Below are 25,538 nucleotides of genomic sequence, written 5' to 3'. Positions count from 1 at the left end.
ATTAGTAGAAAGGTCATTCTCTTTACAGATGGAAAATGTGAATCATATCTTATAGAGAATGACATAATTACTTTTGTATTTGGAACTTGACATTGGAATGACTAAGTCTTTATATTCTAACTTGTACAAAATAGCATCTAGCTAAGAATAAGTTATTAGAAAATTCTACAACGTGGCTCTACTAAACCTGTGAAACTTAATTAATTAGGTCAACGATGAATATCAGTACTCTTTGTATTCGTTATTATAATTTTTATAATTTGCCTTACTGTTGTGCTAGTGATTTTTAAATCGAACTTACTATCAATGATAAATTGTGCTGGCAGGTTTCAGTGATCTCCATCTCTCTCTCCCTCTTCCGTTTTTCCTTAGAGAAGATGAGAGAGATTTTTCCAGGACTATGGCCTTGGATGCTTGCTATGCTATTGTTCATTGTTTTTCTCACAAAATTGTCAAGAAATAAGAAGGTAGGGAAAAGAAAATACAGATTGCCGCCTGGAAGAAGAGGCTGGCCTTTAGTTGGTGATAGCTTCAACTGGTACAATGCTGTTGCAAGTTCTCATCCTCCTAGGTTTGTCGAAGAACAGGTCAAAAGGTAAGTACTCTTAGGGTGTGTTTGTTTGGAAGTGAAATTAGGTGGATGAAAAACTTTGGAAAAAAAATGGAAATGAAAACTTTTTTGAGTATATTTGATTGGGTGGAGAAGAAGGAAAATAAATTGTAAGACCTACATGTTTTCTCTCCGAGCCTACTAAAACGTTTTCTCTACAAAATGGAGAGAAAATTGAAGGGAGAATTTGGACATCATTTTTGGATGAAAATGCTTCATCCATGTTGCTTTTCTTTACACTTTCTTTTTTTATCTTTTTTTTTTTCTTCTGGACGTTGCTTGCCTTCTTTTTTATTTTTTATTTTTTTTATTTTTTTATGTTGCCGACCTCTTCTTCTTTTTTCTTTTTGTTATCTTTTTTCTTTTGATTTACTGGGCAGGCGTTGCCTGTCTCTTATTCTCTCTCTTCTTCTTCTTTCTTTCTCTTTATTTTTTAGATGTGATTTTTTTATGGACATGATTTTTATTTTTTAATAAATTTAGGTGATTGAATTTTTTTTGGTAGTTTATCACTTTTTTTTTTTTTTAATTGGGCATCATTTTTTAATAAGGGTATATGCGTAAATTTATACAAACTCATTTTTTCCATCCCTTCATTTTTCTACTCCCAACCAAACAAAATGAAGAAAATTAAAATATTTTTTATTCTCCTACTTTTCTGTCCTCTCACTATTTTCTATTTTCCCACTTTTTCATCCTTAAACGGACCTTAAACTTTTGCACTTGATTTAAGAACTAGCTAGGTTTGGCTAAATTTACATTGTCTAGCTATATATTTGATAGACGATTAGAAGTCATGTTAGCTGTGGTAGTTTTGTATATTTTAGACTCACTTCTGTCTATCAAATCACTTCTTTCACAGACAGCAAGAATTAAGAGTTTTATACATTAACTACAAACATATTTTAGCAATGTAAATGAGTTAAATCGTTTTTTCCTTTTTTTTTTTTTAAGTTTAAATGAAATGACCAATAATAATTGAGTGAGGGGGTGGGAATGAACTATATTTCATTAATTAGTCTCTTAATTTTATATTTATTTCTGTTAAATGAAAATGCATAATTATTATTGAAGTGAATTAATTAATGGAGGACTGCTGCAGGTTTGGGAAGATATTCTCATGCAGCCTGTTTGGTAAATGGGCAGTGGTGTCAGCAGACCCAAGCTTCAATCGATTTGTAATGCAAAACGAAGGGAAATTATTCCAATCAAGCTATCCAAAATCATTCAGAGATTTGGTGGGGAAAAATGGGGTAATCACGGTCCAAGGAGATCAACAAAGGAAACTACATGCAATTGCCTCCAATATGATGCGCCTAGATAAGCTCATCAAATTCCATTTCTTGGAAGACATTCAAATGGTTATGCTTCAAACTTTGGCCAATTTCCACAACAATCAACGCATTTCTCTCCAGGATGTGTGCAGAAAGGCAAGTCATCAGATCATCATCAAACGTATTATTCCAATAATATATATATATTAATTAATTTCTGATCAATTAATTAATTAATAATTGTATCTACACACACAGCACAGGTTGCTATCAATCAAATGGTTAATCAACTCTTGGGATTTACAAGTGATTCAGAAGTAAATGAGATGGCTCAGTTGTTCTCTGACTTCGTTGATGGCTGTCTATCCATTCCAATTAACTTACCGGGTTTTGCTTATCACACTGCCATGACGGTAAACACGCACATGTACATGTGTATATATATATATATATATATATATATATATAATTTTACTGTACGTATTTTTGAATTTTTATCTGTTACTTCTAGTATATGAACTTATTTTTATTTTTATTTTTAATTAAGTGATCGAACACATATATGACATACCATTTATACCATTAAAATAAGCAAAAAGTAGTGACTCCGGAAGCTGAAGTAAAAGACTAGTGACAGAAACATTTCAATGCTCAAAAATTATTGCTCCATAGGCCTATGGTATATGTGGAAATAACGTTACAACTTACATGATCATATATAAAAATAAAAAATAAAAAAGCAATGCTATACAAATTGAATTTTCAGTTAATATATTAGCATTTTTGTACAAATAAAAAAATTCATATTGACTCTATTCTTGCAACTTAATTATCTATCTATTTAGAGTATACCCAATTTCAACAATTGCGTATTAGTACCTGATTTCAACAAACGCGTATTAGTATCTGTTGGAAACGACAAAAATATCCTCCCATGTCTACCATTTCTTGTTATTATATCTTGTGAAATGGCAATATTAGCCTCATCATGTGTTTCTTTCCTATCTTTAATTTCTAAGGTCAATTTAGTCCATAGGTTTCTATTTTCAATTGTGAAATTTGTAGCTGAAGTTTAATTTTTGTCAATCTAATTATCACGTTATCAAAGTGAATCAATTTGATCATTATTTCTTTTAGCAAATATAGTCATTCAAACATTTAAAATCTATATTTTTTGAATAAAACTTATAAAACGACAAGAGCTATTAAATGATGCATCTAATAAATGTTTTCATTTTCAGTTAAATTTTTAATTAAAAAATGCATAAACAGCATTTTTTTTTTTTTTTTCTCGAATATTATAAACAGCGTTATTTGTTAGTAGATATGGATGAAAAGATAATATTGATTCATTTATACATAGCGAGGAACTAATTTAATAAAAGAATAAATTTTAGTAACTAGATTGACAGTAGAAGTAAAAGTCGCGATATTAAACTGAATTTTAGCCTTTAAAAATATATATATATATATATATATATATATTTATATGAGATATGCTAAATACACTAGCACAATATTTAGAACCCTTAACACAAAATTTTTTGGCTAAGTTGATTTTAACACTACTAAACAAAATAGTCCGAGTGTAAGTTTCTTAGCAAATTTCCATACTTTTAACTACACTACACAAACATGACAATATAGAAAGTTAAAGGAAATAAAGAATAAAGAAGGCAAACCACACATAACACCACAAAGTGTTATGGAAGAGAAAAATCCGAACCCCGAGCGTAAATAGATGACTATAAACCCTCCAAGCCTATATCTTCTTATGTACTTGAACTCTCCAAGCTCCAGCTAGCAACCATCTTATCTACGAGTCTTTTCTTCACCTAGCCTCTTGGAGTCATCACTGTTGAGCTACCAACAGAAAGCCATCAAAGGATTTGGATTTGATTTGGCTTCACTAAGTTTCTAGACCTTCAACAAACTCACAACACTCAAGGTTTTGTGATGGAGGTGAAGGTTACAAATTTTTCTCAAGGATATGTGATATTGAGAGAAAATGAGGAGAGAGGATAAATATTTGTTTCCCTGGACTAAGGCACTCTCTCTCATACAAAAGGGTTGAGATAAAGAAATGCTCTTTCTTGATCTTATAAGCTCAACTCACACACTTACTTCCTATTCACACATGCAAAGGGTGTGTGTTTTGGCTTACATGGTGTGGACTAAAAAGAAGATCAGAATAAGAATAGTGCAGACTGCCAACAGGTATTTCGTGACCTTGTCACAGGCTAATTGGTCGCGAGATGGTCATGCCAATAGTCTCTCTGGATCTTCGATCTGTCACGTGTCACTCACAGGCTGTCTGGTCGTCTGCAAATTGCCTGCAAGTCATGAGATCTCTGGTTGATGCAGCTTTTCAATGTTGAGGGAGAAGCTCAAGTACATCTGCTCCAAATTATATTAAAGTCTAGGAAAGATACATTAAAAAGAGAATAAGTACAAATAAATTTAATACAGAATAAAGCCAACAAAAATATGGATTTTACAATATATAATATGAAAGATGCTCAGAGACGTTGTGATTTTAATTTGCAAAGAAGCATCATAAGAGACTTGATTGTAAATTACAATTGAGAGGATTAGCCACAAAATTTATTCAGTAGACATTACTAATATGCATGGCACATATTGTGGTCCCAAATGTGAGGTAACAATCTGAACAATGGATCATTTGGACCTTCAACACTGTGCTATATATTCCAACTCTGTTCTCTTAACTCTAATTAACTTTGTATGGATGTAATATGTTTGAACAGGCAAGGGAGAAAATAATTGGGAAGATATACAACATAATTGAGATGCACAGGCAAATGCAATTACAAGGTACAGGTGCAACACAGCAAGGTGGTATTGGTGTTCTTGGAAGACTTGTAGAGGAAGAAAGCTTACCGGATGAAGCTGTAGCAGACTTCATTATCAATCTTCTCTTTGCCGGGAACGAAACAACTGCTAAAACCATGCTTTTCGCCGTTTATTTCCTCACTCACTGTCCCAAAGCAATGAAGCAACTTATGGTATCCAAATAAATAACCTCTTAATCCTTTTTTTTTTTTTTAAATATATATATATATATATATATATATTAATAATAATGGGGAGCATATATATAAATATATATATATATATATGTGAACAATTAATTGTGGTTCTTCAACCAAAAAAAACTAATTGTGGTTCACATTTTACTCTTACTATATATATCACATTTTCCGTGCCTGAGCAGGATGAACAAGATGGGCTAAGGGGTAACAGTAATGGAGAGGAGCTTCTTACATGGCAAGACTACAAAGCAATGCCTTTCACTCAATGCGTATGTATTTATATTGATACATCATCCATTGCTTGTATCTACTTTACCTTACACCAACTGCACCTCACATAAACTATTAGCAGCTAAAATTACTTTAAATATAAAATTTGGAAATAAATGATCAGCAAATGGGGTCTCCAACACTAACAGTAGCTTCTTGTGCATGACATGATGAAATTTTGCATCGCAATTCACATCACATCTATAATGACTTTTTCTCTTTCTTTTTAACTACTTTCTCAAAATTCTCCATGGAGCTTTCTTCATTGTCTGGTCCAATCACATTAAGTTTGTAACTTGTAAGTGCATCATGTACATACGATACGTACATGATGATCCATGTTTTAGTACATTCTCAAGGACGCTTTTTCCGGGGCAACTAGATTTCAATATTAAGCGCAAAAATCAACATAAGTATATATGAGCTGTGTCTGTGTGATGAGAGTCTTGCTTAATCTTTCATACAGGTTATTGATGAAACACTTCGTCTTGGGGGCATTGCAATTTGGCTAATGAGAGAGGCAAAAGAAGATGTTAATTACCAAGGTAATTTTTTTTAATTATCTTTGTGAATGTTAAATAGTAAATACATTGGAGGAGTGGACCTTAGCATCGTCATTTTTTTTAATAAAAATTTGTTTGCAAAGATAACCGTGCACTTATAAGGTGGGCAAATATTCTCTTTCCATGACATTGGAGTAAACAATTTTTTTTTTCCTTTTATTATTAACTAGTACTGTATAACCCGTGCATATGCATGGTACAATTATAAAAAAAAAACTTACAATTACACACATATATAGATTCAAATTATACTCTCTCTCTCTCTCTCTTTTTTTTTTTTTTTTTTTAATTTGTTTTGGATATACACATGAGTTTACTCCTTTTTTTTTTCTTTTTTTCTATTAATTGAGTTTTTAATGATTTATTTATATTAGAACTGAAAAGTTTTTTTTCCTTTTTTTTTGTAAGTCCAAAAAGGTATTTATTTACTTTGACACTGCAAATGCATGAACCCACAATGTAACCTCTATATATATATATATATATATATATATATATATATATCAATCACAATTGGTTGCTCCTAGTATGATTTCTTTTTAATTAATTAAAAAATATGTCATGAGACATTATTAATTAACTAGCTTGTAACCCCATGCATATGCATGGATATACTTAAAAGATACACATTAATATGCATAATATAATTCTTACATATATAATTTAAATATTATTGATAGTCATTCTTATATTTTTTTTTAACTCTTTAAAAAGTCTTGTAAGAATGTTATTTGGTAGAAAATGTAAATTGTCCATTTTTTAAATATTTTTATGTTCATTAATTCTAAACTCTTTGGTTTTTGTACACAATAACTCACTTGAATGGATATTTATGATATAGTCCCACATTTGATTCCATAATTAAGAAATAAAACTCTCTCTAAAAATAAATCATTTATGACAAATGACGCGAAATGGAACTTTAATTGTAGAATCTAATTGGATTTTCTCTAAACTTTACCTATTAATATATATATGACTTATAAATTTGAATTATTTTTAGTTATAAAAAAAAAAGGCTCATAAATATAAAATCATTCAAACTCTCTCTTCCTCTAATTTTATATATAGTGTTAGATATATGATTATATTTTTTATGATTTATTTATATTGGATTTCTTGTTTTTACACTAAATTAACTCATTTGACATAAAAATTTAAAAATTTCAATTAAATGGGACACACACACACAAACATATATAGATGACTTATAAACTTGATATATATAAATATATATATATATATATATATATATATAGAGAGAGAGAGAGAGAGAGAGAGAGAGAGAGACTTATAAACTTGAATTGTTTTTAGTTCTATAAAAAAAAAAAAAAAAAAAAGACTCATAAATATAAAATCATTCAAAAATTATGTATTTTAGGGTTCACTTATATTGGACTCATCATTTTTTATACTAAATTAACTCATTTGGTATAAAACTTAATAAACTTAGATTAAATGGGACACATGTTGCAAAATTAAACTCTAATTGAAATCTAATTTTTACATTGAATTAACTCACTTGACACAAAAATTTAAAAACTTATATTAGATGGGATACGTGGTGCAAAATTAGACTCTAATTGAATTTCAATTTGAAATCTAATTGATTTTTCTCTCTTCTTTACCTATTATTATATATATAAATTAGGTAAGTCATTAGTCATTTCCCACTATGATTTCGTTATTTACATTTTGGCTTTTCCTTTTGCTAGATTGTTCAAATATAATATATAATTAGTATTTACCCGAATAAAAATAAAAGTTTAGTTAATAATGTTTTTGTGTACGTAGATTATATTATTCCCAAAGGATGCTTTATAGTTCCATTTCTTTCTGCCGTTCATTTGGATGAAAATGTGTATGAGGGAGCTCTAACATTCAACCCTTGGAGATGGATGGACCCTCAAAATGAGGTAAAATTAGTCTGATATACTCATTTATTTGAATAAGTTTGAACATTGATCGTAACAATTTGAAAAAAAAAAAAAAAAAAAAAACTTATTTTGGTTGTATAGGGCTGTTAGTTTCCTATAAGCTTAATTAAAAGCTACAATATAATTTTTTTTAAATTTAGGAAAAGAGAAACTGGAGAAGTAGCCCATTCTATGCTCCCTTTGGAGGAGGTGCAAGATTTTGTCCAGGAGCAGAGTTGGCTCGCCTTCAAATTGCTCTATTTCTCCATTACTTCGTCACTACATACAGGTGCCTCCTCCCTTTCTCTCACTTCATACTCTAATTTTGTTTTAATAAGCTCCATCTAATCTACTGCACAATAATGTATCTCATTTTTTCTTCAATTACTAAATGCCTTATTGAAAATACTTATAAGACTGTCTGTCATGCTTATGTTAAAGAACAGAGTTACTGATTTTTTGGGCTTTGGTTCAAGTGGTAAAAAATATTAGATTAAATTAAGATATAAATTTTTAAGTTCTAATATTGTCAAGTGAAGGGAAGAGAAAATAAATTTATTAATGAATCTATTGTATTTGTATGTATGTTTTATTCAGGTGGACCCAACTTAAAGAAGATCAGTTGTCCTTCTTTCCCTCCGCTCGATTAGTAAATGGCTTTCAAATCCGCTTAACTAAAAGGCATGATGAAATGCAAGAATTAACTTGATCATTTTTTTTTTTTGGTTCTTGTAATTTATCATACACATTTTATATTTGTCAATCATGTATAAATTTTTTATTCATAAGCTCCTATCATGTAATGTAATATATTGAAGCGTTTGAAATTGTATAGAAATTTTATTTGGGATTATTTGGAAATTGCTGTTGAATGAGTGTATTTTGTTCTTTAAATAAAAAGTAGGTTATTAATTCCTACGAGATATCAAGCGAGATGGATGCATAATACTTTCTCATCTTATCATTTAAATTTTGATTCTAGATTAATGGGTTTAGATGGTGCTTTTCCAATATAATTTGTCCTGTCATTGTAACTAGGAATCACGGTGATGAAACTTTTCTTTAGTTTGTAGCTAAGAAAAAGGCATGTAATTTTCATTTTTGTTCTTTCAATTGAGATCATTTAAGCTTCAATTATTTAATGAAAGATACATTTTCTTGGGTTTCTTTGTTCCACAAGGCAATAATAATCAAGTGGTGATTTTTTTTTTTTTTTTTTGGTTGAGAATTGTGGTGAATTCATTATACATCCCTTAATTTAAGGGGATAAATATTTGTGGTGGGCCTTTTGCATTGTTGGGCCTCAATCCTTTCTGCTACACTGCGGCGTGTTAATCTAAGGTAAAAGAGTTGGGACTTGCCTTACTAGGGCTATGCTTTAGGCCAGCTTATGCACAAGTTGAGCCAAGCCAATGTAGACGCGCCCTGGCATGAGTGCTATGGGCTAAGCGTATGGCATGGTCACAGCAAGAACAACTATTATGACAAGAATGCAGTACAGCAGGATAACTACGATACTAAATAGAGTAAATAAAACTAACACCGAGAAGATAGTTAATAGAGTTACAGCAAAATAATATAGCAAATAGAAATAACACTATAGCAAAAAGAGTAAATAACTCAATAACCAAACAGTGGGTGAGTCACCCAATAAATATGACCAGTAAAAAAGGAAAATCTTGTCTGCCAGATAATAGGCTGGACTTTTTAGCAGAAGTAGACCCAAAAAGGGAGCCAATCTCCAACGCGGGTAACCTTAGGAAAGGCTCTCGCCATAGAAGTTACACACTTTGGAGAAAGGACATCCATGGTTTGAGCTTCAATTCTCAATCTTCAAAGAGTGGGTCTATCTAGAGGGAGAGAAAAGATCGTCTATTGATGCATACCTCTATTTCTACATTCACTTTCTCTCTCTAGTTTTCTTTCCAGTCTTTCTTTCTTTTCTCTCTAGCTTTTTTGTGTATACCTTTGTTCTATTCTTTCTTCTTTTTTTTCCTACTTCCTCCGTCCCCCCTTTTCACTATTGATGGCTACCCCCTTTTTATACCATCTGCCATTGTGGGATTTACCATTTTGTCTCTCAACCATTTTTGGCTCCTTATGGGTATCCCTCCAAAACTGCTCATTAGCTTGCCAGCTACCTAGCCACTACATCTACTCAAAGTGTGTTGGTTGCACCACTCTTCATTCCCAGACAAAGTCTATTATCTTGTTTCTTACCTCTTTATGCTCTTGTCTTACCCATGTGGATAAGGATTAAGCTCATCACCCACCTCTATGGCATGTATCAAGTGGTCACAGCTCATACTTACTTCTTTTGGGTAAAATGCCATCTTAGCAAGACATTTCTCCTAAAAGAGCTTGAGCGAGAACCCCATAATAGACCCCCCATTTCTCCCCACCGCCAAATCGCACCCTCTAAATACCTTAACCCGTGGCCCACCTCCCATGTATTGGCTGGGTACAAGTAGGTGGTGCCCTGGCCCTTTGTGCATGCTCCACTCCGTCTAAACTTGTTTCTTTCTGGCCTTCACACCACTTCTGCTGCCCTTGCATTATTTAATTCTGTTGTACGTGCTAGTTGATGTTTATATTTAGTGGCATGAAGGATGTATGGGCTCTTAGGCTCATATTTTCTTTCTTTCATCCCTTCCTAGATTGGGTATCACTTGGGCAAAAGCTTTCGTCTTCCTACTAAGCCTATGCTTTCTTCTTTATGGCTGTAGGCCTTTTTGGCCACTAATCTAGCCATATCACTTCGTTGTGTTTGCTATAGTTTTGCCTTTCTCTTTATTTCTTATTACCCCATGGGTTAGGGGTTGATGTTCTTGCTATATCAACCCATTTCTTTTATTAATTCTTCGCTTAGGGCTTCCTTAGCCCACCAACCTCATCTTTCAACTATTTTAGGCTTATTGGCCAGTGTTCCTACCATGCTAGCCCGTTTTACCACTTCATTCCTCGGCCCGTTTACTTCTTCTTTACCTCTTTTTACTCCTATGGGCTTGTTGCTAAATTCCTTAGAATTCCTCGGCCCTTTTACTACATCTTTACCTCCTATTCCCCTTTTGGGCTTATTGGCCTTTAAGCTAGCCCATTGAGTTTACCAATTCATTCCCTGGGCTTCCTCAGCCCATTTACTTCTTATTTACCTCTCATTATTCCCATGGGGCTTACTACTTCGTTCCTCGGGCTTCCTCGTCCTATTTACTCCCTTTTTACCTCTTTTTATTTCCATGGGCTTGCTGGCCATCAATCCTACTGCTTCAGCCCGCTGGGCTTGTTTCCTTATTTTTTTATTGTTTTGTCCCTCATTTCCTTCTCATCTACTCTATTGTTGGGCTTCTTTTGCTGTTAGGCTCTTTGTCAAAAATGAGAATCAACATGGAGCCCCTAAAGCATATGGATTGCTCCTACAATTCATATGCAATACCTATGTAAATTTCTTTCCTTTCTTTTTCTTTTTTTGTGGGTTTTTCAAACGGTGGACCCCGCCTTGTTTCCTTTTCTGCCATGAACAAGCTTATCTCCTTGAGTTTTACAGTTTAGCAGTTATTCTAAAATGCAACCTCCGCTTCATTAATGCGATGCTTTTTTTGATGGCTAACCCATTGCCACCCTTCACATCACTTTTATTTGTCTTAGCCTTTTCATTTTCTTTTCCTCATACTTTTCCCAACTTTCTCACAATATTTCCTCTCTTGTTCTCTTTACCATCTCACCTTCCCCAAATTTCTTTACCCATCACCTTTACCATTCAATTAGTCTACCATGTCACTGGCAAAGGGTGAGAGTTCTTCCCACCGTAAAGGGAATGAGGTTGCCACCGATGATCCACTTGTCAAGACCGTGGGTGGAGAGGCCCCCCATTCCGAATCGGGCTATTCCGATAAGGAGTAAGGGGGTCGCAATCCAAGTATTGAGGGTCTTCCTCTCATAGACTTGTGGTATGATACCCACATTCACTTCCCCATAGTGTACAGTGACTATTCTCCTCCTCCGTTGGGCCATGTGTGGCTTCCCTTTACTGCCACAATTCCGAAGTCTCTTGGGCCCCTATGGCTTCCTCTATTCCCGAACTTGATATCCGCCAAGGGACCTCACTAACCGTGCCCATTCTCATTGAATTTGGGTCGAGTACGTTATAGGGTTGAAAAGAATGGGTGGACACGGAGTTGTCCAATGTGAGTTTTATGGCGGTGCTATAGAAAGCCGGTGTATTAAAGGCCATCATTTCCTCCTGATGCTTGTCCAACTACTAGGATTTGCTCAATCTCCACCATTTGGTCTGTCGGTGGTGTAGTGCCACCCATACCTTCTTTCTTTCTTGCGATGAGATCACCATGACCTTAAAGGACGTGGCCAATCAACTGTTGCTACCCATCCTTGTTGACACAGACCCAAACAACATCAAGCTTTCTGTCGAGGAGGAGGCCATAGAAGCCGAGTTGAAGAAAGGGATGAGCGGGAATACGAAGTTGTCTCATTGGGTTGGGGCTTTCTTCAAGGCTTCTACCATTGTCCGCTGTGCTGCCTTCATTACATTCTGGCTCTGTAAGTTCATTTTTGGCTCGCATCCTCACTATGTTGTAAAGCCCCTTTACTTTCAGTTAGCCATAAAGATTTCTGCTGAAGTGAGTTTGCCATTGGCTCTTATGTTTCTGGGTCATCTGTACATTCAGTTGGACATCTTGTAAAGCGATGAGAGGTAGGTAGGTTCCTACCACATAGTTAATTCTTCTACCCATAGTACCATATTGTAGCATCTATTGTGGGAGCGTTGTGGTAGGCATTTAGCTAAGTGCAAGCCAGTCAGCCATGCTAATGAGAAGTATCAGTCTTGCCCTAAGTTTTCTGATTTCTGCGGTTGTTTTGTAACTAATTTTTCGATAGCTTATCATTGAGTTGGGTTGAAGCCATTTGGGCATCCTGTTGTGGAGTCCTTTGATAAGGGGGTTGGTTTTTAATGGAGAACATATAGGGACTTAGGTAGCGGGTTACTTGTACTGATTCAGTAATGGGCCCTTTCATGGCCACTGCTAGGACCACTACCCTATTGACTGCCTTTGATGAGAGGGGGATTAATTATTTGGCAGCCACCAATGCTAGGAGGTTGCCTTATCTGGTTGATGAAGGAATCCGCTATGTTCATTACTCTGCCCATAGAGTGAGGAGGCAGTTTGGATTTGATCAGGACATACCCGATGACTTTACTGCGATCTTGGAGTCAACTACTTCGGCCTGCCCATTCTTACACCCTAGTGCCTTTGAGTTTTGGATCAGCCACTTTACAGCAGTCACTATTTTGAGTTCCCAGAGAGAGGGTCTTTGCACTATTCGGATGCACAGGTATTGGCAGGTTGTGATGATTTCCTTTGGCTAGGAGTTGTTGGGTGGTTGTGGGTTCTCTCTTATCTCTCCTGAAGGTCTACGTGCCATCATTTCCATGAACCCATAACTATTGCTTCCCACCAAGTTCATGGTCGCATATGTTAGGAAGCAGAGTAGGTTGGCCATATTCAAGTGGCAGGAAAAAGAGAATTGATGGTATTGGTATGCTGGTGAATTCCTTTCAAGCTAGGAGAAGAAGATGAAGGTGGTGAACCTTCCTACACCTACGAAGAAGGGCTCGGTGTCTCAAACTGCCAAGCCTAAATCTGCCAAGAAAGGTGATGATTCTTCTGAAACTTGTTCTGATATTATCTTATATAAGGGACGCCTTCCCCCCATTGGCAATATAGTCCTTAAGAGCTTTATCCCTCCTTCTGCTCGTACCCGTTCTAACAAGCATTCTACTGCAAGCAGACCTAAACCTCCTACACCAAAGCCATCCGTGGATGCTCCTCTTACATCTCTACTAGCCCCATCTGCCACTACCGAGAGGAAAGTATGTTATCTCTAAATTGTGCTTCTTCTTTACTTTAGTTATTTACTAGGCTTTCCTGTGGCTAACTTTGTGCACATGTTTTCTCCTTCCTTAGCAGTCTAAGTACAAGGAGGATACTTCTGCCACTCACCCTATATTGCTCAATGAGCCCGAGGTTGAGGTACATTCCCTTCCTTTCCTTATTTGTGCATGCATCCATGTTCCTTGTCATTGTCATATATTATTATATATCTTTTCTTTTTTTTCTTTTTTTTGCATGCTTGTTCATCCTTTTTCTCGCTTTAACATCCTTTCCTTAGGTTGATCCCAAGCCCATTTCTGTTTATCATCCTATGAGTGAGAAGGCTCCTGCTATTGCCAACATACCTATCGGCGGCTTCTTTTAATGGAGCGGATACCGTGGCTGAGGCCATGGCTTCCGCCTCTGCTGCTACTACCCAGAAAGCTCCTGCCGAAGCTCCAATCCCTCCATCCGAGCCTGTTTCCACTAAAGAGAGTACCCAAGTTGAGAGGGTTGTTACTGGGGAATTCACCCCTAGTCTTGCCGAGATCCCTACTCCTCAAAAGAAAGTCACTCTTGTGGGGGTGTCCCAAACCGAGTGCACCTCTCCTACTACTCCTCCTATAATATCTACCAGCGATCCTTTCGTTGCCTCTCCCAAGTCGTAAAGAATGGCTCTTAATTAGTTGTCACCCTGTCCTTTATTCCCAATTCTACCACTTGAGGGTCTGACGCAGACTTGTCTTCCAACAAGGGGTCTAAGGAGGTCCTTGACAATTCTGACGATGAGCCCGTTGTGAGGCTAGTGATGATGATGAGTAGGGGGCCGAGGCCATGGGTATGTATCCTTTATCTCTGCTATGTCTTCTTTTTCTTTTTTACTTGTTATTTCTTAGTGCAATCTTTTATTTACTTCACATGTTGTTATTGCTACACAGTCACAGACATGCCTGAAAAGTCCAAGGCTGCAGCAAGTCCTACGATGCCCACAGCCCCCATTCCTGCAGTACCTTCAACCCCTACTATTGTTGGTCTAGGTAATTTCTTTACCCTCATACTATTTTCAATTTAAACTTTTGTCATTGTACCCACCTCTTTTCTTCATTTCCTCCCTAGGGGCTTATAATGTGCCTTGTATTCTCTTTCAGGTCCATTTCCTGCTGAGGTGGTTCCGCCCTCTCGATTTGAGATTGGTAGTAGTTCTGCCACTATTCCAGATTCTGTGAGTAAAGCTGCTGCCTTCTTTGCCCATTTTGAGCAGGCCGAAACCAATGACCTTGATCCAGTAGACTTCTAGGGTGTTAGATCTCCTTATGTTGACTTCCATGACTTTCAGGTACTTGAGGAGTGCATTGCACATTTAGAGACAGTCTACAACAGCTGTAGGGATTTCATGTAGGGATTCCCCTTTGGTCGGTCTGTGAGGGAGCACTTCCTCAAGTTGTTGGGGTGTATGATGAACGACATTGATCATAATTTCATCGACACAACTTCTGCTAAGAGGATCATATAGTGGAGGGCTATGGTGCAAAAGTTGATTTGCATTGGGTTTACTGTGGAGTTTCTACTAGACCATTTATGAGAGATTGTCCGAGCCCTCTTTATAAGAAAAATCCAGCTTGTTGTGGTTGCCATTGGCACTCACATTGAGAATCTGAATAAGGAGGTAGCAGACTTAGAGGCACGTCACAAGCGTCTCCTTTCCGGTGTCACTAGTCCTAGCCGCTTCGAGGAGCAAATCCTTATTTCAAGCCTCTAATCACTTAGATGTTTATCTCATATGATGTAGCTTTATTTTCTTCTCCTGTGTTTATTTCTTCCCTTACTTCTCTCCACGATACACTTTATTTCTCCAACACTTATGACTTATTTGATAAGTCTAGTATGACTTATACATTTTGGGCTTGTAATCTATTATACTACATCTGCTATAGCTACTATTATGCGCTATGATACAATACATTTCTACTAATACCTTGTGCATGATCTTCATTACTTTCTACTTTTTGCTTTTAAACATGAATTCAAGTAACATAAACTACGATGCTTTCCTGTGACATCATATCCCTTGCAAGGGTGGTCACTTGGAGGAAAGAAAAAAAAACAAGGAAAAAGGAATCATTACATAATATTTTCCTATACATAATAATGTTTCAACCACTTGCCATTAATGGGGTCCATCAAATCTTTTCTATCCATCTGGGCTAGGCAATAATACCCATTTGCATGTGCTTCCCTTACCACGATGGGTCCTTCTCACTTTGGTGAGAATTTAGATGACCCTGCCATACCTTGCCTGACATGGTCTGCTATTCTCAACATGAGTTGTCCTTCTATAAACATTTGTTCTTTAATTGCCCTGCCATAGGCTTTGGTCATTCTTTGCTTGTATCTGTGGCTACGCTTTTGGGCTTCTTCCCTCTTCTCATCCAATCCTTCCAGATCCTCGAACCTTTCTGCCATAAAGACTTCCTTCTCCTTTTCCTTCTTTCGCATTTGTATAACCCTCTGGGATGGTATTACTTCTGCTGGGCTCACTACTTCTATCTCATATACTAAGGAGAAGGGGAGAATCCCGTGGCAAATATGGGTGAGCTTTGGTAAGCCCATAATGCGTCTGGTAGATATGTCACCCAACCTCCGCTATACTCCTAACTCATTTTGCTGATGATCTCAATAAGGGTTTTGTTTGTTGCTTTTGCCTTCCCATTCCCCTACGGGTAATAAGGCGATGACTAGTGGTGCCTCACTTGATAGAATTCTAGCATCCTCCTCACTTCCTTGTTTACAAAAGGTGTACCATTGTCGATTATGATCCTGTGAGGTACCCCAAATCGAACAATTATGTTCTCTTTGATGAAGTTTGCTATAGCTCCTCTGGTGGCTTTGTGGAGTGGTATGGCCTCTACCCACTGGGTGAAAAACGCTATGGCCATAAGGATCCATATGTACCTATTGGAAGATGGATTAACTGGTCCCACCAAGTCAAGCCCCCAAGTGTGGAAGGGTTATGGGGTGACCATGCACTATAAGCTTTATGGATGGGTATGGATCAAATTGGCTTGCACTCGGCAGCCGTGGCACTTCCTTACAAATTCTACTACATCCCTTCTTATAGTGGGCTAATAGTAGCCCATCTGCAGTATGCATTAGTATAGCTTCTTCCTTCCCTGTTGTTCTTTGCATTCTCCTGCATGTACTTCCTTAAATATCTTGCTAGCCACTTCTAGCCCTAAACATTGTAGTAGATCCCCGTCGTATCCTTTCTTAAAGAGAATTCCTTCGTGTAGGAAGTAACAGGTTGCCAACTTCCTAAGTTTATACCTTTCTTCATGCATCTATGGTAGAACCCCTTCTGCTAGGTATCCTGTAAACGGGCTTCTGCAATCCTCTAAGGTAAACATGGCGTAGCTCTCTTTTTTGTCTACAGCTAGATGGCAAGCTTCACACTGGATTTGGATTAGGTCCGCATCCTTGCTCATATTTGTCTAGTAGAAGCTCTCCCTCTGCAACCTTCGGTATAAGCTAACATCCCTGTAGAACCCACAAATCCTACTATGCACTTCCTCTAGATTTCTCTAGGCCTCCTCATGACCTATGCATCTCAATAAAATTCCTCCTGGCATTCTGCGGTACAGCTCTCCTTTCATCAGGACATAGTTGTAGACACCTCATTTTGTACCCGATGAATAAACTTTAATCTCTGGTCTCAATGATGAGCTTGACATGTCTACAAAAGGTAATTGAAGTTATTTTGATAGTTTGAAAGTAATCACAACTCAAAAGTGCTCAAATCACATTGAAAACATTGCTGAAAATTGACCTTTGCTTATTGTTTTAACCATAACTTCTGATCCATAAAGAATTTTTTAGTGAGGTTTCTTTCATTGGAAAGTAGACATCCTAGGATTTAATTTGAACACAACTTTGGCTTAACTTGGACTTAAATTTAGTGAGTTACGACCATTTGAAGTCTGGCTATCAGAGTTGTGTGTATGCATGCACAAACCTGCATACACAACGCCCATTCCAGAACCTCAGAAGTTCATGTTTTAGAGCCCGAAGCCTCCCTCTTTGATGGGGCCCGGCCCCTAGACCCTTTAGAACATCCAAAACTGTAAAATTACACCTAAAAACCCTAGTTTTAACATATAAATACATCCTTATGCCTCCAAACTCAAACCCTAGCTAGAGAGAGCCATTTTTTAGATTCTCTTTTCTAAAACACACACACAGCACATTTGCATGTTTTTTACAAATTAAAAACCTCTCTTTAGTTAGTTCTAATGTAGAAACTATTTCCCAGTTTGATTTCTCAAAACCCTTTCCAAAACTAACCTTGTTTCTGAGTTGTGATTACCTATAAACTAATGACATCTTCTTTTACCTTGACATCTCATAGAATCTTTTTGTGTAGGCATTGAAGGGCCGATTAAATATCAATCAAGTGTGTATTCCATAGCAAGGTGAGTCTCTCTTCATGGCTTTTCCTTGATTTGGTTCTTTTATAATTTATGTTTTTGTTGTTCTTAGTTAATTTATATGTTATTCATGTTTAGAAATATGTGTTCTTTTATTTGATTTTATTTTGTTTTGTCTCATCAAGTTTTGATTGGAAAGTTAAATAATTTTATATAATGATGAACATGTTTTGATGTTGTTCTTGTTTGTTGTTAGATCCAATGCATGTTTAGGAGTAGATTTTATTTTGTTTATCTTTGATATATTTGTCCATAGTTTAGGTTGTTTAGATTTATATTAGAAGCATGTTCGGATATTAGATTTATCATTTTGAAGCTTTGCTTTAGTTTTTGTGTTGCTAGGGTTTCTGGGCTGAAACCCACGTGGGCATAATCTTGGCCGCGTATGCAGGCTTAATTATGCGCACGTAAGCTTGTTCATGCATGCACATGATCCTACCCGAAAACCCTAATTTTTCTGATTTTGTTTCTGATTTCACATGCAATACTTCTGTCTTGGATCCTTTTTTCATATATTTATGGTTTGAATATTCTGTTTCACATGCCTGTTATTCGTTTGCTTTTTCACATGTTTAAATTAGGGTTTATCTTATGTTTTCTTGTTTTGATGCCATGAATGAACATTCACATGTTCATGCATGAATGTCATAAGTGCTGAGCTGTTGCAAGGTAAGTGAGGTAAGTCATGCATTCACATTCCCATGCATCTTTGAATATGATTTTCCCTTGTTTGGTTGAGTTCTTCTTGAAGTATAGATGCAATCACATATTTGCTTGGATCTTTCTATGCCTATGTTGCTACCTTGGATATGATAAGTATGATAGTAACATGCTAGAGTTTATGTTATGCCAGATAGATGTATGATTAGGTCCTTTTGGGATGATTGATGTCATGTAGTGTGCTTAGATGTATGCTAGTGTGTGTGTGTGTGTGTGTGTGTGTATGTGAGTATAGATAACAATATTGAGTGTGCATTAATAGGGTTAAGACATAAGAAATAATGAGGGGAAGTCAACCTTAGGGTTGGGCGGTTTTGGGTGCCTAACACCTTCCCAAGACCATACCTTAACTCTGAACCCATATCTCTAGTAGTAAGACCAAAAGGTCCTTCCTTGAAAGGACGCTATATATAGAGTTCCTAGACCATTGAAAAAACTAGGTAGCGACTCCTCCGTTGTGCCCACAATGGTGACTCCATTGGGATTGTGAGTTTAATTCCCATATGTCCTATGTCTTAACCTTAATAAAAGCTTATTCAATACTTGTTTGTACACATTTCACATGGTTCATTTGTCCCTTAACCATGGTTGGTGATGAGTGGGAAGATGGAAGGCTCCATTTGGGCCCAAATCTTCTAGAGTTCATCCCACCAACTCACAATCAGTGCCATTGCCTATAATGGACTTTGAGTACATTAAAGGTTTGCTACCAATCCACTATGGGGTCCACTTAGGCCCTCGATTGGAATCATAGCCCACCAAGTTATGAGTGACATACTTATTTATCCCTTTAGCCATGGGGAGCCTACCCACACTTAGAGAAATCCTTGATCCTATCAATAAGAGGCTACCGTTTATATATCTCTTGTTTGTTCAGCCATATATCTTGTGATCACCTAATTCTAAAGGAAAAATAAAAGATGTAAAGAATTGGAGGATGACCCAAAAGTTATGGCATACCCTAAGATATTGGGATGAAAAGAAAAGAAGTTCTCACATATGAGAAGCTTATCCCAAAGTACAAAGGTATATCTTAACTTGAAAGGTTCATAAGACCATAGCCTAATTGCTATCATAAGCCCAAATCAAAAGGCCTTCTGGAAAAGAGGACCTTGGGCCTAAGGTAACAAGTATGCTATGGACTTAATATCCAACATCCTTCAAAGCCCAAAATGAAACTCTGTAATCTTGGGCCTCTTTGTTGCATGCCTAGGCCCAAAATGATGAGAATTTCATGGACTTTGAGAGGAAGACTACAATGCATACTAGCTAGAGGACTACTTCAAAAAAATTCAAAAAAAAAAAAAAAGAAAGTTTTTTGCAAAGTTTTTTAAAATGTGGGAAATATTTTTAAAAAAAATAATAAAAAATGATAAAATAATTTTGAAAAGAAAAATTCAAAAAGAAAAATGAAGGATGATCCATAAAGCCATGATATACCCAAAGTTTTGGGCCCATTCTAAAAAGAAAAAAAAAAAATCAAATCAAGAGGGCCCAAGATCACGAGTATACCTTAGACTTTGGAGGAAGGCATTGGGCCATAAAGTTATAACATGCCCTAACTTTTGTGTCAAAATCCAAAAATCTTTTTCAAAATCAAGAGAGCCTAAGATCATGAGTATGTTATTAACTTTATTGAAAAGTTGTGAACTAATCCATGCTTTGGGAAAGTTTTGAAACCCTAAAACCCAAAGACATGGGTAGGCTCACCAAGAGCCATGTAAGGATTATAAAAGGAAATCTTCTTAAGCCAATTGACCAAACTCTTCAAACTAGAGGCAAGGCCCATTTGAGAAGGAAAGATAAAAGTGGATCAAACTTTTGAAACTAGGGGCAAGGCCCTTATGAGGGGAAAGAGTGAACATTCAAGATCGACTTTATAATGGGACAAGTAAAAGATTCTGATGTGTTAAGATAAAGCTTGGTCACTTTTTTTTTTCTCTAAAAAAATAAAAAATAAAAAGGAGAAAGAAAAGATGTGGACTTCTAAATGTCATGGCTCATTTTAAGTACAAGTTCAAACCAGTTTTTCATAAGAAAAGAAATATTCCAAAGCATGATGGGCTTGCCTTATAAATGGGGCATAGATTTTTGTGTTTGAATTTATTGATGAGACCATTTTCATAAAGCCTAATAGAGCACAGATGTGGACTAACCTTGCAAAATTCATGAACAATCTATGCTTAAGCCCAAATGAGGATGAGAGGGCGAGATGAGTGACTTGTAATTGGATTCAAAGCCCAAAGAAAAAAAAAAAACCTAAAAAAAAAGAATGTTGGGCTTGGATCTAAGTGAGGAAAGATGAGAGAGCTAGAAGTGTGAATGATGTAATTAGGCTTTAAGCATAGGGGAATAGATGAATTTTGAAATATTGGTGTAGCTCATTCTATTTCTACATCCAAGATAATGAAATGATGCAAGACTTAGAATAAGAATGAGGCATACATATAGTCCACTAGTTGATGCAAGCAAGAAAAGTTGATTAAGACATTGGGAGCACATATTTATTTGATCAAGTTTTGTTTCAGGCACAATAATACTCCCTACTCAAAAGAACTTCCTAAGTTCACTTGGCTTCGATCACCTAGTCATCTAAAGGAAGTTGACATTATTGTACTAGAAAGCATGGCTGGAGCTACTAATGAGGCAATTATCCAAATGTTGGCTAAGCAAGGAGAAATGATAGCACAATTTGGAAATCATCTAGATTTTTTGGAAGAAGAAAGAAGGGAGAAACCCCAACAAGAGAAGGAAGGAGAGGAAGAGGAGGTTAATCCTGGCAAGTGTGAGAGACCAGGGAAAATTTAGGGCTTCTCAAAAAGAGATTTGGGTGCTTGTAAGGGCACCTCTCTTTTGGGTAGTGGTGTGGAGCCGCCACCTATTTTTTATACAAAAAAATAGGAAAAAATAAATACAAATTACATGTTCAAAATACTTCGAATGTCATTGATTGAATAAAGAAAAATACAATTTTGGTAAATGAACCTTACAAGGCTTTGGGTCCTAATTACAATCTATGCAAGGGAATACAAAGTTTTGGTCCTAGTTACAATCTACCAAAATTAAAAGACAAAACACTAATCTACCTATCCAAAAATCCTAAGCTCGGGGGCTAGGTTACGGAATTGGAAGGTGTTAGGCACCCATTCCGCCCAGATAGAGTCGGGTCTTCTAGACTCTAATGACCAATATACCCTTTTTTTGAATGATGTTGAATGATATGTTGTAATGCACATGACAAACACTTGACAAAAATTAACTTAAATAATTTTGCCTTATGGACGTCCTCTTTTTAAAGAAAATTCAGATCTGTCTTGGAAATTAAAATAATAAAACTTGGTTTGTAAAAAAAATTAGATATGTTTTTGTAAAGGGTAAAAAGCAAGATTTTATGAAGAAAAATCATATCTGTTTTGTGTAAAGTTAGAAAAAAAATTCGGTTTGTTAAAAAAAAAAATCATATTTGTTTTTTTTTTTTTTTTTTTTTTTGTAAAGTTAAAAAGAAAAAAAAAAGTAATTTTATCAAGAAAATTAGATCTGTTTTTTTAAAAAAAATTGAGATTTTGAAAAGAATCAGATCTGATTTGTGTAAAGTAAAAAAAAAAAAAAAAAAGATTTTTGAAAGAGGATCCACATTCACGAGACAAATTTATTATGCATATTAAAAAAAGAAAAGACTTCAACCTAACTTTCAATCCCTTCTTTAAAATTTCAAAAAATTTCTGAAATATTCTCTCCGTTTGGGACTATGAAACACTTACCTAGTTAGCTACAAACTCTTGAAACCTATTTAAACCTGGTTAGGGACTAAGTTAGCTTACTTTAGCATTTATCCTGCAAACAAATCTCTGAATCAAAGTTATCAAGAACAACAATCACATGCAATAGTTATACATGGCTAACAATCAAAATTTTCCTCATTCAACCATTCATGATATCAATAGATGGGTTTGTAGCTTTGATTTTAGTACCAAGACCAATTTTACAGCCTATATGCTAGAAGGCATCAAGGCTTTAAGGAATGTCAAGATCAAATGGGATTTCCTCCATGCTACCGTGAAGTTTTGGGATACTGAAGATCATGTATTCTGGTTTAAAACTACTAAAATTTGCCCCACAATTGAAGAATTTTCAGTTATTTTGGGTTATGATCCTGGCAAGAAATCTGTAGCAATTTCTTGTGATCCCAAACATAGAGAAACTTTATCTAGCGCTCTGGGGCTTCCTACTTCAATTACCAGTTGCATGATTGAAGGCCACATGGTGAATCTTCATGTCGTTGTTTCAAGACTGATTAACAAACGTACTCATGGAGTGACTAACAACATGCAGAAGAATTTTGGCTTAGCTCTTTGCTTCGTGGGAGAATCTTTGCTTTGCTCTAGAAGGCTTGGTTTTGTGGATGCTCAAGCCATAGGCATTGTAAGTCAAGTGAAGGATGGTGATAATCCCGCTTCTCTGATCTTGGCAGAAACTCTTTTAGGATTGGATTCTATATTTCTTGGTGGAGAGTCACAAAACTTTCTTGGGAGTCCCTTGACTTTGCAAATATGGTTGATGGAAAGACTAGACATGATTACAATGCCTACTGTTGCTGATTATGGTCCTAGCAATTTCCTTAGTAGGACTGTCCTCAAAACTGAGTGTCAAACTGAAAGTGACTGGGTGAAATTTCAGAACAAGAAGTCCAATGTCTAAATTCGATAGAATTGTTATTAGTGGAAGTTCCCACCTCCTTTGTTGCAGTCTCCAGGATCAGATCACATCTTTATAGTTGGATTAAGGAGGGCAACTTTCTATAAGGCGGATAAACTCTTGAGATAGTTCCAATATGAGTAAGGAATGCCTGATGGAAAAGGAAGAAAACCTTTCACTCTTGTAGACACAAATCCTACTCCTATAAGGAATGTGTTGTTGGGCTTAGGTATGGCTGACCGAGTGGATCAATCTTTTGTCAAAGTTCACTTTCACAGGATGACCACAGAATACTCTAACTGGTTGGTGAACAAGATTGCAGACAAGGAGGCTAACATGGTTGCTATGAGAAAACAATTTCTTAGAGACACCTAAGAAAGACATAAGGCTGACAACTATGAGTTTAAAAGGAGGGACAACGATGACAAAGTACCTAGCACAGATGGAACCATCGAACAACCAAAGGAGAAAAGACTAAAGAAAAAATGATCTTATTTTTGGCTTTGAACATGTTTATTTTAAAAATTGATGTGAAACTCTTAGGTTTAGGAATTATTTAGGACCTCCAGGTGTAGGGTTCTATTTAGGGTTTAGGTTTTTAAGGTTTGGTTTTTTTTATGGTTTGGTTTAGGGTTTGGGTTCCGAATTCTGTGTAACAGCATGGTTTAATGGAATGGTTAGATTTTGCAAACATTTTTCCTTTTCTTAATGGGTAAATGGTGGGTTTGGGGAAGTTGTGACCGGACCAATATATGGTTGCCTATATACCACCTTGGTAGAAGGATTAGGTTATCACGTAGTTCATTTTTTTTATTTGCCTTAACTTTTGCCTCGGCCGCCCTTTTGGGTTTTCAACCTAGTAGGCTCTCTCACTAACTTCTCTCTCTTTTTTTTTTTTTTTTTTACTTTCCTTTTGCGTAGATCGCCCTTTCGAGTTTTCAACCTACCCCTTTTTCTTTTCTTTTTTTTCTTTTTTTTTTTTTTTGTTTTTTGTTTTTAGATGAATCTAAGAAGGGAAACAACATAATTTACAACCACTTCAATCGTGGTGTTTTCATACTACCACCTCAGACATGGTATTTCTTCAATTGATCCATATTGGTTGGCACAATAAAAAGGTTTGAATCTAAGTCCATCAACCTTACTGCTCCCTTAAAGTATATCTGCTTGATAATATATGGACCTGCCTAATTTTCCTTGAACTTCCTGTTTGTATCTTGAACTGGGGTTCAGATCTTTTTCAGCACTAAATCCCCTAACTTCAAATCTCTAGCTCTTACTTTATTGTCAAAAGCTTTCCTAAGCCTCCTTTGATAAGCTTCAGTGTGATACAAGGCCGTGAGTCTCTTCTCATCCATCAAGCATAATTGGTCATATCTACTTTGCAACCAATCTACTTCGGGGATTTCACTCTCCATTACTATTCTCAATGAACAAACACCCATTTCAATGGGAAGGACTACTTCCATCCCATAAACCAATGAATAAGGAGTGGCTCCAGTGGAAGTTTGAGTTGATTTTCTATACCCCCAAAGTGCATAGGGTAATTGTAGGTGCTAGTCCTTGTAGTTTTTTGTGCTATTCTTCAGGATTCGCCTTATATTCTTGTTAGCGGCCTCAACTGCTCCATTGGTTTGAGGACAGTAGGGTGAGGATTTATGGTGCTGAATATTGAACTATCGAAGTAGCTTCTCTACATCTCCCTTGAAATGCAACCCATTATCTGAGATAATTTCATGTGGTACCCCATATCAACAAATAATATTAGTCTTAATAAACTAAGCAACTTTCTTCAAGTTCAAAACCTTGTATGAGGCCTCTTCCACCCATTTAGTGAAATAATCAATAGCAACAAGTATAAATTCATGGCCATTAGATGTTGCTAGGTGAATCTTCCCAATAATATCTATTCCCCATGTAGAGAACGGCCAGGGTGAAATCGTGGTATGTAATGGCATAGGTGGCATGTCTCTGTGGACTTGGCATTGATGGCATTTTTGAACATTAACGGTGCAATCTGCTTCCATAGTAGTCTAGTAATAACCTTATTTCATTATTTTTTGTGACA

General features: G+C 36.1%; 1 protein-coding gene and 1 long non-coding RNA gene across 2 annotated transcripts; one reads left to right on the top strand and one right to left on the bottom strand.

The window, feature by feature from the left end:
• Window positions 1-203: 203 nt before the first annotated feature.
• LOC115963294 (abietadienol/abietadienal oxidase) lies at window positions 204-8,401 on the top strand. The gene is made up of 9 exons (XM_031082251.1): window positions 204-595; window positions 1,713-2,065; window positions 2,143-2,297; window positions 4,653-4,910; window positions 5,120-5,206; window positions 5,674-5,752; window positions 7,565-7,686; window positions 7,848-7,975; window positions 8,284-8,401. Exons 1-9 carry the CDS (start codon window positions 378-380, stop codon window positions 8,393-8,395), a joined length of 1,512 nt encoding a protein of 503 aa, XP_030938111.1. The 5' UTR covers window positions 204-377; the 3' UTR covers window positions 8,396-8,401.
• Window positions 3,465-4,870, bottom strand: LOC115963295. The gene is made up of 2 exons (XR_004085786.1): window positions 4,786-4,870; window positions 3,465-4,303 (listed from the first exon to the last, which is right to left on the bottom strand). It is a non-coding gene; the product is annotated as an uncharacterized LOC115963295 (long non-coding RNA).
• Window positions 8,402-25,538: the final 17,137 nt, after the last annotated feature.

The sequence above is a fragment of the Quercus lobata genome, chromosome 10 (assembly GCF_001633185.2).
Source record: "Quercus lobata isolate SW786 chromosome 10, ValleyOak3.0 Primary Assembly, whole genome shotgun sequence".
Taxonomy (NCBI): Eukaryota; Viridiplantae; Streptophyta; class Magnoliopsida; order Fagales; family Fagaceae; genus Quercus; species Quercus lobata.
This window is presented reverse-complemented; position numbering and strand designations above follow the sequence as displayed.